At 37.9% G+C, this 16,610-nt stretch overlaps 1 protein-coding gene across 1 annotated transcript in view; it reads right to left on the bottom strand.

Annotated features, from left to right (window-relative positions):
* SMURF2 (SMAD specific E3 ubiquitin protein ligase 2) overlaps positions 1 to 16,610 on the bottom strand; it is a 120,877-nt gene that overhangs the window by 7,027 nt on the left and 97,240 nt on the right. The window contains exons 11-16 of the mRNA XM_059907352.1: positions 10,273 to 10,465; positions 9,109 to 9,212; positions 6,707 to 6,821; positions 4,406 to 4,584; positions 3,601 to 3,738; positions 252 to 372 (exon numbers count right to left, since the gene is read on the bottom strand). Of these exons, the coding sequence (XP_059763335.1) occupies positions 252 to 372; positions 3,601 to 3,738; positions 4,406 to 4,584; positions 6,707 to 6,821; positions 9,109 to 9,212; positions 10,273 to 10,465 (850 nt within the window). The remainder of the gene's footprint in view (positions 1 to 251; positions 373 to 3,600; positions 3,739 to 4,405; positions 4,585 to 6,706; positions 6,822 to 9,108; positions 9,213 to 10,272; positions 10,466 to 16,610) is intronic.

The following is a 16,610-nucleotide window of genomic DNA, read 5'->3' as shown; positions in this document are numbered from 1 at the left end:
ACGGAAAATATGGAAAAATAAATTAAGAATAGTCACAATATAAGAGAGACTAGTTACTTGTAGAATTTCCAAAACATGAAAGGCTTTTCCAAAAGCAGGAAAGACTTTTCCTGTGAATTAGAATTCTCACAGCATCACATCATAAAACTTCAAAAGCACCAGAAATACAACCTTCCTCTAAAACTAAGTAACAGAAAATTCCCAAACTTTCTTTGTTATACTAGATGATGTCATGACATCAATACACTGACCTCTAACTCCTTCTCATCAAACGTCTTCAGCAGATGCTGTGGAATTACTTCATTAAATCCTTTCTGCAGGGCCAGGAATTGTGCCTCAATTCCTCGTAAAAATCTCCAGTTCACATAGAGTCTGGAAACATCGGACAGGGGTTTCATATGATCAAATATATTCAGGTTTGGTAATTATTATGAATCTCTAGTACTTTAGCAACATTGCACTTTACAAGCATCTAGCATTAAGAATTTAGTCTAAAATCTAAAAGAATCTCAGATTACTGAAGGTAGATGGATCCTGAGCTGTGAGGCAGTTCACCATAAATTAAAAAGCGGTAACCTTCCACTAACAAAAGCAGCATCAATACAGCAACTCTTCACATCAGAAAAAGTCCTATTAAACTGGAAGTTGGCTAGAGAGTAGATGGGTCTGAAGTTAAAATCAGAATGAAATGTCTTTCTCAACTTCTAGCATGCATGCCAATAACCAGAAAAAAAAGCCCATTCAACCAAAAATGACTATTTTTCTGGTTTCACTTGAAAATATAATCTGAATGTGTTGGGTGTTTTCTTTATATTTTGTGGGTTGTATATGGGGGAAGAAGAGGTAAAGAGAATCCCCATATCCAAAATGAGAAGAAACAATAAAAGCCAATAGCAAGCACTTTTTGACTAAATACTCATTTTTCCCTATAAGCTTTAAAAGCCCTGGAAGATGTAATTTTAGCAACAAAAAGTACACTAAACTACATCTCTTGTGTAGCTCTACTTACGCCTTTGATTTGGACTTATAATTTATACATGAATTTTTTTTTTTTAATCTATCTTCCCAGGAAAACCTCTCCACCTCACAAATCTCAGAATTACTCATACTCCCAATTTGCCAGTATTTCCTTTTCCAAACTTGGAGAAATAGTTCTCTACCTTAAGAAATAAGTTACTTAATATTAATGATATCCTTTGGGGGACCTCATTTTTTGTTTGTTTGTTTAAGGGGACAGCAAAACTGCACACCTGTAAAAAGTTTTTCTTTGTCATTTTTAAAATTTCAAAACTATTTTTTTTAACTCTTTATTTATTTATTCATTTTTGGCTGTGTTGGGTCTTCGTTGCTGTGCGTGGGCTTTCTCTAGCTGTGGCGAGCAGAGGCTACTCTTCATTGCAGTGCGCAGGCTTCTCATTGCAGTGGCTTCTCTTGTTGCACAGCACGGGCTCTAGGCACGCGGGCTTCAGTAGTTGCAGCACACGGGTTCAGTAGTTGTGGCTCATGGGCTCTAGAGCGCAGGCTCAGTAGTTGTGGCGTGTGGGCTTAGTTGCTCTGTTGGCATGTGGGATCTTCCTGGACCAGAGCTCGAACCCATGTCCCCTGCATTGGCAGGCAGATTCTTAACCACTGCGCCACCAGGAAAGTCCCTCAAAACTGTATTTGGTAAGGGAAAATTACTGTGTGCTATAAACATGACTGAATCCTAGAAAGTGAGCAGCCCACACTAGGTCCTGGAAGTGAGACACTACTGAAATTCAGGAAATTCCCATTCATTCTTCTTTATTTTTTTATTTTTATTTTTTTTGGCTGTGTCGCACAACATGGGGGATCTTAGTTCCCCGACCAGGGATCGAACCCCAAACCTGCGCCCCTGCAGTGGAACTGCAGAGTCCCAACCACTGGACCACCAGGGAAGTCCCTCATTCTTCTTTTTTTAATTAGAAATGTAATACATGTTTGTTATTAAAAGAAAAATTATATTTAAAAAAATCAAATATTAACGGGGCTTCCCTGGTGGTCCAGTGGTTAAGACTCCACGCTCCCACTGCAGGGGACACGGGTTCAATCCCTGGTCAGGGAACTAAGATCCCGCATGCCGCACAGTGCGGCCTTAAAAAAAAAAACAAAAAACATTAAATGTGGAGACAGAGTAAAACCTGTAAGTCCACTCTTTTATCCTCTTTTCCCTCTCTACTTCCAGGCCCATCACCTCTACTCCTTCACCCTGGGCAAACATTTTATTTGGTTAAGTGGCCTTCCTGAACATCTTCTGAGTATAAAACAATGCAGACTTTGTTCCTTCTAAGACTTGCCTTTTAAATGACAGCTTATGCAGAGTCTATCTTTCTTTAAATATCCACATAATATTCTGTTTAATGTATTTAATCATTCTCTTTCTAAAAACATTTTAGCAGTTTTCAATTTTTTTACAAGTAGTATTTAAACATCCTTATTCATATTTCTTTAATCACATATGTGTTTCCAAAGAATAGATTCCTAAAAATGGAGCTGCATATGTGTTTTCATTTTGGTAGCTGTTATCAAATTGTTTTCCAAAAAAGCTACACCAATATTCACAATCTATGAGACTGATGGGCCTCATCTATAAACTAGAAAATTTTAGCCAATAAGACCTGGGGACATATCTGTACAAAAAAGTATAGCATGAATGTTTCTGTGTATATATGGTGAAGTTCAAACTCCTAAATTTGATTATCATAGTTTAATGTTTAGAAGAACTTTAGATACCATGAACCAAATGCTCTAACTCAACACTTCTAAATTCCTCAATCAACAGGTGATTTCATAAAACTTAAAGAATATTTTCTTGTATTTCTTTTATAAGAAATATATATATATATTTTATATAAATCCACAATGTACTTATTTATAAATAGGATAAGTCCTAGTAATACAGCACAAAAGTGCTTCTGTACAGCTAGCTGTGGTAGCTACGCTACACATGACCCCACGAACCGTGTGTCCTGGTATGTGTGCCTTTGGACAGCCCCTCCTCCACACCAAACCTGGGCTGGCATGTGACTCCCTTTAACCAAAAGAATACAGCAGAGGTGATGTTGGCCAGTTCCAGGCTTAGGCCTTAAAAGGATCCAACAACTGCTTTTGTGCTCTGGGAAACCAGCCACGCCATAAGAAGTCTGGCTATTGTGCTAGAGAGAGAGGCCATGGTGAGAGTGAGGGGCCTCTGATACCACATGGGGATAACCAAAGAGCTCAGCCAACAGTGAGAACTAAGCCCCAGATGGTGACCCAGTGTCCATCCCAGCCAGCCCCCAGCCACTCGAGCCACCCTCAGTGAGGCACCAGATATGTGAGTGAAGAGGCCTTCTTAACATTTCCATCCCAGCTGACACCACATGGAGGAGAAGTGTGCTGTCCCTGTTGTCCTCGATCTAAATTACTGACCCACGGGATTGTGAGAAATAATAAAATGGTGGTTGTTTTTAAGCCACTAAATTCTGCAGAAGCCTATTTTGTAGCAATAAGTAACACGACCTAAACACATAAATGTTTTTCTGTACCGCCATTCTAGAACATTAAAACAAGGCTCCGGCTTAAGAACACAGAAGTGTTTACCTGACATATTCTTTTTTATTTTCTTCAGTAACAGGGATACTCTTGCCATTTGGTTTAAGTTCATGCTGAATAATTTCACCATAGGCATTATGTTCGACGCAGAAGGTATGGTCCAAAACACCTGTGATATCATTCTCACTAGGAAGGGAAGACAGGGAAAGACACTTCATTGGAAAATCTAAAATACAGATATTGTCGATGTATTAATTGGTGAGACAAATAAAACTGAGGTAGTTTTATGACATGCAAACATAGGGTTAGATTCCTTTTACTAGTTCTTATGCCATCATACCTCCTAGATTTGGGGCAGAAAAGTCAAAGAGCTTTAACCTTCATAAACACCAGGTACATTTTCCTTCCTGAGTAATGAGAAAGCCCTGGAAAGCTGGGGTTTACACAGGGAAAACTCAGTTATGTTTGGCTTTCAGGTAAGAAGCCCTACTTGAGTCTGGGTAACCCAAGTGACTAAACACCTGAGTAGCCCCACTGAGAAAGCTACTCGTGTACTTGGCAAAAATAACAATGGCCAGTGTATCTTCACAAACAAATGACCCCCCCAAAAACAGAACTGATTCTTACAAATACCCTTTTTAAAGTATGTTTTCAACAACCACCACTTAAGCAGGAATATCTTATTCTAACACATGCAAGATGGAAACAACTTGCATCGTGTTGAGGAAATCATTATGTATAAGTACTTTTAAAAATCATTTTTTATATTTCAAAAAAAGTACATCCATTTTGAAACACGTATCTTTTTTAAAAGCTCAGATTCTAACTATAACGAACAAGACTCAATACATACAGTATCCACACTAAACTGTTATGAAGATCTGGATCAACTAACTCCATGTCATCCAAGGTAATGGACTTCCCAAGCAACTGTTTATAAAAAGGCAATGTGAAACCACCATCAATATAATGTCCATGAAACACAGCCATTCCCATTATTCGTCCAACAAAGTGGAAGTATGATAAATGTTCCTGAAATTGAAAAGAGTTTACATAAATACTCAAGGTAGATACTATCCAGGGAATTTTTTAATAAAAATTAAATAGTTAAGCAATGGTAATTTTTTAAATAAACAGTAAGTATCAACTTATACTCCAATTTATAACTATTTAAATGGAATAGGTTATCCTATCAAAGCCCAACAATCATTAGGGAGAGTCTCTATAGGGCATGCTTAAGATACTATACTTTGCTATAAAATATTACAGCAGAGCCAATGCCCCTCTCAAAGGGTAGTCACTCTGTAAAGTTTATCCTCAGAAATTAAGTCCAAACTACAGTCCCTCTGCAGCTTCATTGAATCACCTGCAGATCCTGTTCTCTTCCTCTCCTCCCGTCTCCTGCTAAGCCCCTTATAATCCTGGCTCTGTCATGGGAAAAAAGCTTTCAATTCTATACCTCCTTCTTCCTTTGACCTAACCAGAAACTGAACTTCAAAACATCATAGATTTAAGAGGACAGATTTCATGTCTAACTTGGACGAGAGTCTTGATTCTGCCACTTACTAACTATGTATACTTGGGCAAATTACTTAGCCCCTGTGGAACTAATTTTCCATACCTGGAAAAATGACGGTAATAATAGTATCTAAAAAGGGTCTCTGTGAGTAGTAAAATGAGGTGATGAAGCCCAAGGCACTGGACCTGGCATATGGTAAATGCTCAACAAACGTGAGCTATCATTACTACAGTGGCAGTAATGAGCTCTCCAAGCAGAACCTTCACCTAAAAATCTTCCCTTTATAAAGAATACCCTGCAAAAGGGCTTCCCTGGTGGCGCAGTGGTTGAGAATCTGCCTGCCAATGCAGGGGACACGGATTCGAGCCCTGGTCTGGGAAGATCCCACATGCCATGGAGCAACTAGGCCCGTGAGCCACAATTACTGAGCCTGCGCGTCTGGAGCCTGTGCTCTGCAACAAGAAAGGCTGTGATAATGAGAGGCCCGCGCACCGCGATGAACAGTGGCCCCCACTTGCCACAACTAGAGAAAGCCCTCGCACAGAAACGAAGACCCAACACAGCCAAAAATAAATAAATAAATAAATAAACCCAAAGTTTAAAAAAAAAAAAAAAAAGAATACCCTGCAATGAATCTAACATGCCTACCATGTTTAGACAGATTTGGTATTTCAGGATATACTGTTTTATTTGTTGGATGTTTGTATTTTCAACTTCTTTTACTTCTCTATTTAATAATCTTTAAGCTCATCTTTAAGCCTCCCTTTTATCTTAAAAATAGTTTTTTTCTTTTTAAAAAGCAATACCTGTTCACTACAAAGTATTTACAAAATACAGACAAGAAAAAAAAATGCCTATAGTCTAACACCCAGAGCCACTACCAGTATTGTAGAGCCTTTCAGTGTTTACACATATACATGTTTACCAAAATTTGCTTCATACTATTATTCTGTAATCTTCTTTTCACTTAATATATTACAAATACCATCTTTACATGTTATTAACTATTATCCCACAACATCATTTTAGTGGCTGTATAATATAACCTTGTATGGAAAGGTAACAGAAATAATATAAAAACAACAAATTAATAACAGCTGCTAACTCTTGTTGAGTGCTTAATTATATGTAATAGGGTTAATAATGTATAGCACTGTGCTAAATACTTAATGTGCAGGGTCTCATTTAACTGTCACAACCCTTCTCTCAGGTCCAAACTATATTTATTATTATTAGCAATGATAAAATTGAGGCTTAAGTCAATGAAGGTCACAAAGCTAGTTAGTAATGGGACCAGGATATGAACTCATGTCTTTCTAATTCCAGAGTCTATGCTCTTAACCATGTCATTCTGCTTCATGTCATAATTTAATCAACCCCCTCTTAATGGACAGCAATGTTGTTTCCACTTGGGGCTACTATAAACAGTGATGCAGTAAACCTCCCTGTGCCCAAACTGTTGCACATATCCATGATCATTTACTTGAGAACATTTTCTAGAAGAGGACTTGCCAAGTCCAAGGATGTGACTTGGACAAAGACAGTAATCCTATGTCATAAACTACACTGACATTTAAAGACAAAAAACATTGTAGGTCATAAGTTAATTTGTATCATTATAACCACCAATCATACCGGATTAACTGCAGAATCAGGATTGATCTGCAATGTATAGATATCATCTCTTGAATACTGGAAGAGGCCATAATAAGGATTCAACATTTCATGTGACAAGAGATATAACCACTCCCTAAAAAACAAGATATACCAAAGGAATTTTTTGTTAATGAATACATCTTTACTAAGACATGCTATTAATCATGTTAGCAATAAGTTTTTAATAAAACAAAATAAAGGACTAACTAGTTATATAAAATCACATTAGAAAAGTCTACCATGCCCCAAAAGTACATGAAAACTCTTGATTTATTGAAGTCACTTCTCACTCAATTTTGGGTAATTTTATGACATTTTAACATCAGAGAATCTAAGGATAATATCCAGAAGTACCAACTACTCGTTAGATGCTGCAGCCCAGTGGTCTGTTACTTTTAACTGCTAAACAAATTTGTAATTCATAATAAGTATAAAATAAAGGGAAGAACATGGTATTATTTCAAAACATCCATGTGGTCCATCTATACCACCCTGGTCCTCTCCAATCATGGCAGATTTATACTAGTTTATACAGATATATAACATTAATTTACTCTTACTTTTAGACAGGGTATGTTTTATTGTTGATATTGTTTTAGTAAGAAAATTTCATTATCCATCTCCATTATCTTTTTTGTGTAAACCCTAAAATACACCATGATAAAAATGTAAGTGGTGAGAAACTGCAAGGCATTTGGTATAGGTGGGAACCAAGGGCAAGCCTGCATTTTCTGGGTATGTTCCATACCACTTCTTGGTTTCAAGCATACAACAGTGTTTTTAAAACCTCATAATAAACAGTACTATCAACTTAAGCTTATTAAATCATTTATATTTTCCAAAGTATGAAAGACAACTTGTTATTCATCTTGGTGAAACTGAAATAAAATGACTAGTCTAGGCTTTAAGGAGATGTTATTCTAGTCTCAACTCCTGTCATTCCTCAGCTAGGAAAGGCACATAAATGATATATTCTGATATTATGGATCAAACAGATGGAATAATATATTTTTAGGAAATACAGTGAAACACTATTAAAGTAGTTAAAGGAAAATATTTCAAAGTCCTATCATTTGACGGAGTCTAAATCAAATCACTACATTTAATATTGGGTTGGCCAAAAAGTTCGTTCGAATGAACTTTTTGGCCAACACAGTACTTGAAAACTCTAGAGATTAAAAAGAAAAAGTGAGGTCTCCACATAAGCAACCTTCCCACCTAATACATCTTGTATGTTTTTTATGCATGTATGTGTTTTTTAAAAGAAAGTCCAACTTTTGTTTTGTTTTACTAAGTATTTAGAACATGCATAAAAGCAAAACTCTACTTTTGGGTTCTACTATGGGATAAAGATCAGAAAAAGCAGTTCACTGCCACATGCCATTTAGTCCGCCCAAACCCCGAAAGTAGTGAGGTTAAGAAATAAACAACAAAAAACTAACTACTTATTTGGCCTATACATATAATTATAGCATTTAGATTCCATCAGCAGATAATTAACAAGTTTTCCCAACAAGCATTCAAAATCTACTTATGAGTAAATCATAAGCATTCCACAGAAACTATCAAGCCTTAAGTATGATGTACAAGTGATAAATGCTACAAATCCAAACTAAAGAAACTATCCATTTGCAGGTAAAAAGGTCACAGAATGAAAGTATGTCTACAGGTGAAAACAAGTAATGCCAAATAATGATTATGGGACTTGGTGGAAACACAAATTTAATTTAGGCTGGATTTAGATTAGGGGAAGCAGAATTATCATGACGGTCCTTAAAATGTTTTAATACAGAAGCTATAATGTTTCTGCTACATTTACATAAAGTGAATTCTCACACCTGGAAAAAAAAATACTTGATGTTTGAATGTAGCAGAAACATTACAGCTTCTGTATTGAAACATTCTAAGGACCACTTATGACATACATACATACTTACAGACACAAACATTCCTTTAACAAGGTTAAAAAGCATGGCAGTGTAAGCAAAGGGAAACAGTATTCAGTTTAGAATACGTCATTAAAATCTCAAGATTGTTACTGACAATGTAAAGCAGAGGGAATAACATGTACTGAAGGAGAGAAATGGAGAAAATATTGGGCCTGCAGACCCTACCAACAGTCCATATAGGGTTGCAGCTAGTTTACAGAGAAAGTCTCATTGGACTACATGATCCATTCGGGAGTTCACAAACACTCTTCTGGTAGCAGTACTATCCTAACCTAATTATGAATGTATCTACTAGGGTACCCTCTGTATTGCAAACATGAGGGAATATTATGCTAGAAAATAAATATCAATGAGAAAGTCACACCACAGGGAGTATCTTAAATTTGTAAATATAACGATCCATATGGCATTTACTGATGAGCAAGGCTTTACCTGGCAACCCCTCCATAGTCAAGCCCTTCTTCTCCACGAAATTTTATCATTAATCGCTTCCAGAGATCTTTCGGTCTCATTTTCATGACTTGTCGATATGATTCCTGAAAAAAATGTTTAATATACTATTATTACTAGGTGCTTTTAACCTGTTATTTAAACTCTCCCTCCATTCCACCTACAAAACATGTTTATTTAAATAAGGTAGAATTTGTTCAACAATCAAATCAATGGATAAACTCCAAGTGTTTGAAACCTCATGGAACTTCTAAAAACAAAATGGATATAGCTTAATACTGTACTACTGAAACCAATTCTTTTGATAAATATTATATTAAAAGCCTACTAAATGCAAAGCTCCATATTTAAGTCCTATGAACCACAGCAATGATTCCACTCACATTAAAAAACAGAATCTGATAGAAGTACCACTTTTTTTTTAAGTTAGCTGATCTAATTCTAGGTCACAGACACCAGTAGAAAGTAAAGGTAAGAAAAAGAAAGTTTCAAAGAACATAGAAAAATCATTAATGTGATCTTCACTAAACAGACAACTTTCTATTGTTTTAAAAATACAAATGACTGACTACAAACAAGGTCAGAATGGTCCTGAGAGAAAAAAGTTCATCCTTTGGGAGAAGGATTATAAAGTTCCCAAACATCTTTTGTCCCAGAACACTCTAATAAGAGGGAAACCCCTGCCTTGGACCTCTGCCATTTATTATGTAAGAACTTTGAAGTTGCTATTAAAGCTATAAATCCAAAGATAAAAGGATATACTAGAAAGGAAGATTTTCAGTAAATTAAGGAAGTAGTCCAACAGTAATGATTTTTTGATTTAAGAGTCCCTAACCTCTTGGAAGAATTAGAAAATAAGGGATGGATAATATCTGTGGTCTTTTAAAATTCATTAACAAATAAGTATCTGCAACTGCAAGGACCAAGCTGCCCCAATCAGAACATCTCACACTTCATCCTATTTAAATGTTTATCTTATGTATTAAATCTCTCCAATATTATTGCCTTTATTCCCACAAGTAAAAAAGACATTAACGAAAATTCTCCCATTCTGAAGAGATATGAGTGCCCCAAAATATACTTGGAAAACAGAGTACATCACTGAATTAATTTTTCTCTACTTTAAAACAAGACTTGCAAGTTTACCTCAAAAATCTCTTCCCTGGAAACCTCAATGCGGCAATGGCCAGCCTGAGGCTGTTGCTGGGAAAGTTCTTGCCGCAAAATTTTTAGTTTCTGAACCAGGTCTCGTTTGTACCGTGGGACTGTCAGACACTCTGTGTCATCAGGGCACAACGATACCACCTGCTGTTGCTGGTCTTTCAATTGGTTCTGCCGACTAAAAGTAAACAAATATTACTGAAATATTTTAAACAAGAGAGATTGCAATTACATATTTAAAATAGCATCCTACGCTAAACCAAGTATACCTATAGCATTTCTAGACCTTATTATATTCTTAGCTTGACATTTTTGACAACAATAAACTAGCTCCAAAGTTTATTTCTTGGAACTTACAGAAGTGGATAACAGAGTTTTATTCAAAAAACTTTTATACAGCTGCTGAGAACAACTTTCTCAAATACCGTTTCCATTTCTTCTGCGTAGTTTACCATCTCTCCCTTTAAAATTCAGGCATAGGCCAAACGCTGTGCCTGTTATCTAGAGTCTGTCTCTCTGGAAGAGACAGTTTGAACTGGCGGCTTGGCAGGGACCCCTTCTCCTATGCACGCTACAGTCTAGACCACAGGAATGTGGGAGGTCACAGCAAGTTACTGGCACAGAGAAATGAGCACTTTACAAACAAGTCTAAACGTTTTATAAAGTGCCTACTTTTCTTTCTTTTTTTTCAGCCTCGCTGCATGGCATGCAGGATCTTAGTTCCCCGACCAGGGATCGAAGCCGTGCCCCGTGCAATGGAAGTGTGGAGTCTTAACCACTGGACCACCAGGGAAGTCCCTACTTTTCTTTTTATTGTGGTAAAATATACGTAACATAAAATTTACCATTTTAACCATTTTAAAGTATTATAGTCAGTGGCATTCAGTACAATCACATTGTCTGTTGTGCTAAAGCAACTTCTAACTGCACATATATGGTTTACCACAAATACACTAAAATAATCTCCCAAGTACAGCAGAAATATAATAATAATTTTTAAAGGCACATTGCCTAGAGATATTTTTATTCTCCTGGCAAAAATAATATAAGTTGCATCTAAGAATTTTTTAAAAGAATCTTATGATATAATGAATTAGTTAATTCCAATAAACCGTCAGGAAATAAAAAGTCAGATAATTCACTATTGATATCTATGCAAACATTGAGTGATTCAGTTGGAATTTAATTTTTTTTGGGGGGGGGGGGGTGCTGCGTTGGGTCTCCGTTGCTGCACGCAGGCTTTCTCTAGTTGTGGCGAGCGGGGACTGCTCTTCGCTGCCGCACACAGTCTTCTCATTGCAGTGGCTTCTCTTGTTGTGGAGCACAGGCTATAGGCGCGCAGGCTTCAGTAGTTGTGGCATGTGGGCTCCAGAGTGCAGGCTCAGTAGTTGTGGCGCACGGGCTTAGTTACTTCATGGCATGTGGGGTCCTCCTGGACCAGGGATCGAACCCGTGTCCCCTGCATTGGCAGGTGGACCCTCAACCACTGTGCCACCAGGGAAGTCCCTGGAATTTAATTTTACACACAACAGACAAGAGTACAATCTCCTAACCTAAAGGTAAAGGGCAATGGTAGCTATGAGAAAATAAACAAAAGTAACTTTCAGTTCTCTAACAAATCACCCAGACTTACTTTACATACAGTGATTCTTATGTACCAGGCCAAATTTTATACCTAGAATGTGTAACTATCCAAAGAAAATGCAGCTTTGATGAAAATTACAAATCGCCATTTACTACTCTCATAAAACATTGTAATAAAGGTGTTTTTTTTTTTAAACCTAGATTTTTTTAAAAATTAATTAATTTATTTATTTATGGCTGTGTTGGGTCTTCGTTTCTGTGTGAGGGCTTTCTCTAGTTGTGGCAAGCGGGGGCCACTCTTCATCGCAGTGCGCGGGCCTCTCACTATCGCGGCCTCTCTTGTTGCGGAGCACAGGCTCCAGACGCGCAGGCTCAGTAATTGTGGCGCACGGGCCCAGCTGCTCTGCGGCATGTGGGATCTTCCCAGACCAAGGCTCGAACCCGTGTCCCCTGCATTGGCAGGCAGATTCTCAACCACTGCGCCACCAGGGAAGCCAAAAAGGTGTTTTTTTAATACACACACACACATATATAAGTCAAAACAGAATATATTAAAAATACTCTCTAAACAACTGTATTAATCCTATCCAAAAACAAAAAACAAACAAAAAAAACTTGTGTATACCAACTTAAAGATACAAAACTTTAATTCAAAGTGGATCAGAGACCTCAATGTAAAACCTAAAGCCATAAAACTTCTGAAACACTAGAAAATTTTTATTACTCGTGTTATGCAAAAATTTCTTAAATATGATCCCCAAAGCACAATTCATAAAAGAACAAATGGATAAAATGAACTTCATTGAAATGTCAAAGAAACCTTATGCTCTTCAAAAGACACTGTTAAGAAAATGAAAAGACAAGTCATGGTCTAGGAGAAAATCTTTCTAAAGCATACAGCTGGCATAAAACTTGTATTTCAAATATCTAAAGAATTCTCAAAACTCAAAAGTCAAAAAGAACCAAACAACTCAGTTTTTTTTAAAAAAGGAGGCAAAAAATTTCACCAAAGAAGATATACAGATGGAAATAAGCACATGAAAAGATGCTCAACATCACTAGTCATTAGAGAAATGCAAATTAAAACAATAATGAGGGACTTCCTTGGTGGCGCAGTGGTTAAGAATCCACCTGCCAATGCAGGGGACACGGGTTCGATCCCTGGTCTGGGAAGATCCCACATGCCGCGGAGCAACTAAGCCCGTGTGCCACAACTACTGAGCCTGCGCTCTAGAGCCCGTGAGCCACAACTACTGAGCCCGCGTGCATCAACTACTGAAGCCCACACGCCCTAGGGCCCACGTGCCGCAACTACTGAAGCCTGCCTGCCTAGAGCCCATGCTCCGCAACAAGAGAAGCCACCGCAATGAAGCCCACGCACCACAACGAAGAGTAGCCCCTGCTCGCCGCAACCAGAGAAAGCCTGTCAACGAAGACCCAACACAGACCCCCCCCACCCCAAAAAACAATAATGAGGTAACACTACACATCTATTAGAATGTCCAAAATTAAGATTAACCATACCAAGTGTTAGCAAGAGCAACTACAACTCTCATACACTGCTAGTGGGAAAGTCAAATGGTACAATCACTTCGGAAAGAAATCTGGCAGTTTAAAAAGTTAAACATAAATCTATGATATTATGCAGCCTGGGTATTTATTTATCAAAGAGAGGTGAGAGCATATGTCCACACAAAGACTTAAACATAAATGTTCAGGGACTTCCCTGGCGATCCAGTGGTTAAGACTCCACACTTCCAATGTAGGGGGCACGGGTTCGATCCCTGGTCGGGGAACTAAGATCCCACATGCCACACAGCGTGGCCAAAAATTTAAAAACCCACGAATGTTCGTAACAGTTTAGTCGTGGCCCAAACTGAAAAATTCCAAATGTTCATCAACAGGTAAACAAATAAACTGAGGTCTATCCATACAATGGAATACCACCCGGCAATGAAAAGAAATGAACTATACATACAACAACAGAGATGAATCTGAAATAATTAGGCTGGGTAAAAGAAAACAAGCAAAGAGTACATACTGTATGAATCCACTCATCTAAAACTCTAAAAATTGCAAATGTATAGTGACAGAAAAAGCAAATCAATGGTTGGCTGAAGATGGGGTGTGGATTGAACTGTGTCCAAAAAAATGTTTAAGTCCTAAGCCTCGGCACCTGTGAATGTGACCTTATTTGGAAATAGGGTCTTTGCAGATGTAATCAAGTTAAATGAGGTCACACTGGATTAGGGTGGCCCTAAATCCAATAAATTGGTATCCTTATAAGAAGAGGTAAATTTCGACCCAGACATACAGGAAAGAAAGTGTGGCATAATAAGAAATATACCTTGGTCTTTGTCCCCAGTTCTTGACACAGAACTCCTAAAATGCTTGAAATTTCCTGAGTGACACAGGTGACAGGAGTGTATTCTGTTCTAATATTTGGTCTTTGTCCCCAGTACAAGACACAGAAGCTCCTAAATCCCTTTGAATTTCCTGGGTATCAGAGCATTTTTCGTTTCAATGAGGTGACTTGCTAGGCCCCTATATAATTTCAGGATGGAGGCTGGACGCCAGAAAGACCAAGGCTTGATTAGAAGCCTAGAACTTTCAGGCACATCCCCCAACCTCTGGGGAAGGGGAGAGGAACTGGAGATTGAGTTAATAATCGATCACTCCTGTGTGATAACAACTCCTAAACGACAGTGTTCAGAAAGCTTCTGGATGGTGAGCACGCTGAGGGCGCTCGGAGGACGAAGCGCCTGGAGAGGGCGTGGACGCTCTGCGCAGCCCCTGCCCCATACCTTGCCCTGTGCCTCTCTTCCATGTGGCTGTTTCTGAGTTGCATCCTTTATAATAAACTGGTAATAGTAAAGAAATAATTTCCCTGAGTTCTGTGAGCCATTCTAGAAAATTACTGAACCCAAGGAGAGAGTCATGAGAACTCGATTTATAGCCAGTTGGCAAGAAATACGGGAGGCTTGGGACTTATAAATGGCATCAGAAGTGAGAACAGTCTTGTGAGACTGAGCCCTTAGCCTGTGAGGCCTGATACTAACTGCAGGTGGTATTAGACTGAATTCAGGTGCTGTACACCTCGCTGGTGTCCGCAGACGTGGAGAATTGGAATATTTGAGGAAAAAGCCCACACACTTGGTGGCAGAAGTTTGTGGATAAAATAGATCATAGAAGGCCACATGAAGACAAAGGTAAAGACTGGGATAATGTGTCCACAAGTCAAGGAACAGTAAAGTATCTGGCAACCACCAGAAGCTAGGAGAGAGGCATGGAACAGATTTTCCTTTGGAGCCACGGGAAGGAACCAACACTTCTGACAACCTGATTCTGAATTCTAGCCTCCAGAACTTTAAGAGAATAAATTTCTATTGTTATAAACCACCCAGTGTGTGCTATTTTGTTACGGCAGCCTTAGGAAACTAGGGAAGGGATGGGAGGAGGGACTACCAACAGGCTACAAAGAGGCAGGAGGAGACTTTCAGGGGTGATGGATATGTTCACTATCCCCATTATGGTGATGGTTTCACAGGTATATAATATGTCAAAACTTAAATATGTACAATTTATTGTGTGTCAATTAAATTTTAATAAAGCTGAATTTTTTTTTTAAACCCACAGTTCATCAAAAAGTCTACATTAATAAATACTGGAGAGAGTGTGAAGAAAAGGGAACCCTCCTATACTGTTCGTGGGAATGTAAATTGGTGTAGCCACTATGGAAAACAGTATGGAGGGTCCTGAAAAAAAACTAAAAATGGAGCTATCATATGATCTAGCAATCCCACTCCTGGGCATATATCTGGAAAATATGAAAACTCCAATTTAAAAAGATACATGCACCCCAATGTTCATAGCAGCACTATTTATAACAGCCAAGACATGGAAGCAACCCAAGTATACACACACACACACACACTCTAAAATATCACTCAGCCATAAAAAAAGAATGAAATATTGCCATTTACAGCAACATGGATGGACCTAGAGATTATCATACTAAGTGTAGTAAGCCAGAGAGAGAAAGACAAATATTATATGATATCACTTATATGTGGAATCTAAAAAATAATACAAATGGATCTATGTACAAAACAGAAACAGACTCACAGACATAGGAAACAAACTTACGGTTACCAAAGGGGAAAGGGAGGGTGGGGAGGGATAAATTAGTAGTATGGGATTAACAGATACAAACTACTATACATAAAATAGATAAGTAACAAGGATTTACTATAGAACACAGGGAACTATATTCAATATCTTGTAATAAACTATAATGTAAAATAATCTGAAATATATATATATTACATATGTATATAGCAAACTGAATCACTTTGCTATATACCTGAAACTGACACAGTATTGTAAATCAACTGTATTTTAATAATTTAAAAAAACCCCAGGGTACATCAAGCCCATTCACAAAGACTTGTAAGAATGACTGTCTAAGTCCTGCAAATGGGAAAGATGCGTTAAAGCTGAAGCACAAAACTGACACATCAGAAAATCTTCTGGGATAGATTCAGCTGTCCTAGAGCTATTTCTGATGCACTCAAGGGAAAAAATCCATCCACCCCATAAGGTAGCCTGTCTCTGCAGGTGCGCTACGGTGCACTTCTGATACATACCCTTTTCCTAACATTTCAGGACAGGTTCCTACTTAAGCACAGCAGGATTAAAATACCCAAACATGAGAGTAAAATTTGTCATATTCTTATATA

The sequence above is a fragment of the Balaenoptera ricei genome, chromosome 20, assembly GCF_028023285.1.
Source record: "Balaenoptera ricei isolate mBalRic1 chromosome 20, mBalRic1.hap2, whole genome shotgun sequence".
Taxonomy (NCBI): domain Eukaryota; kingdom Metazoa; phylum Chordata; class Mammalia; order Artiodactyla; family Balaenopteridae; genus Balaenoptera; species Balaenoptera ricei.
Note: the sequence above shows the minus strand (reverse complement) of the source record. Positions and strands in the feature narration are given on the sequence as shown.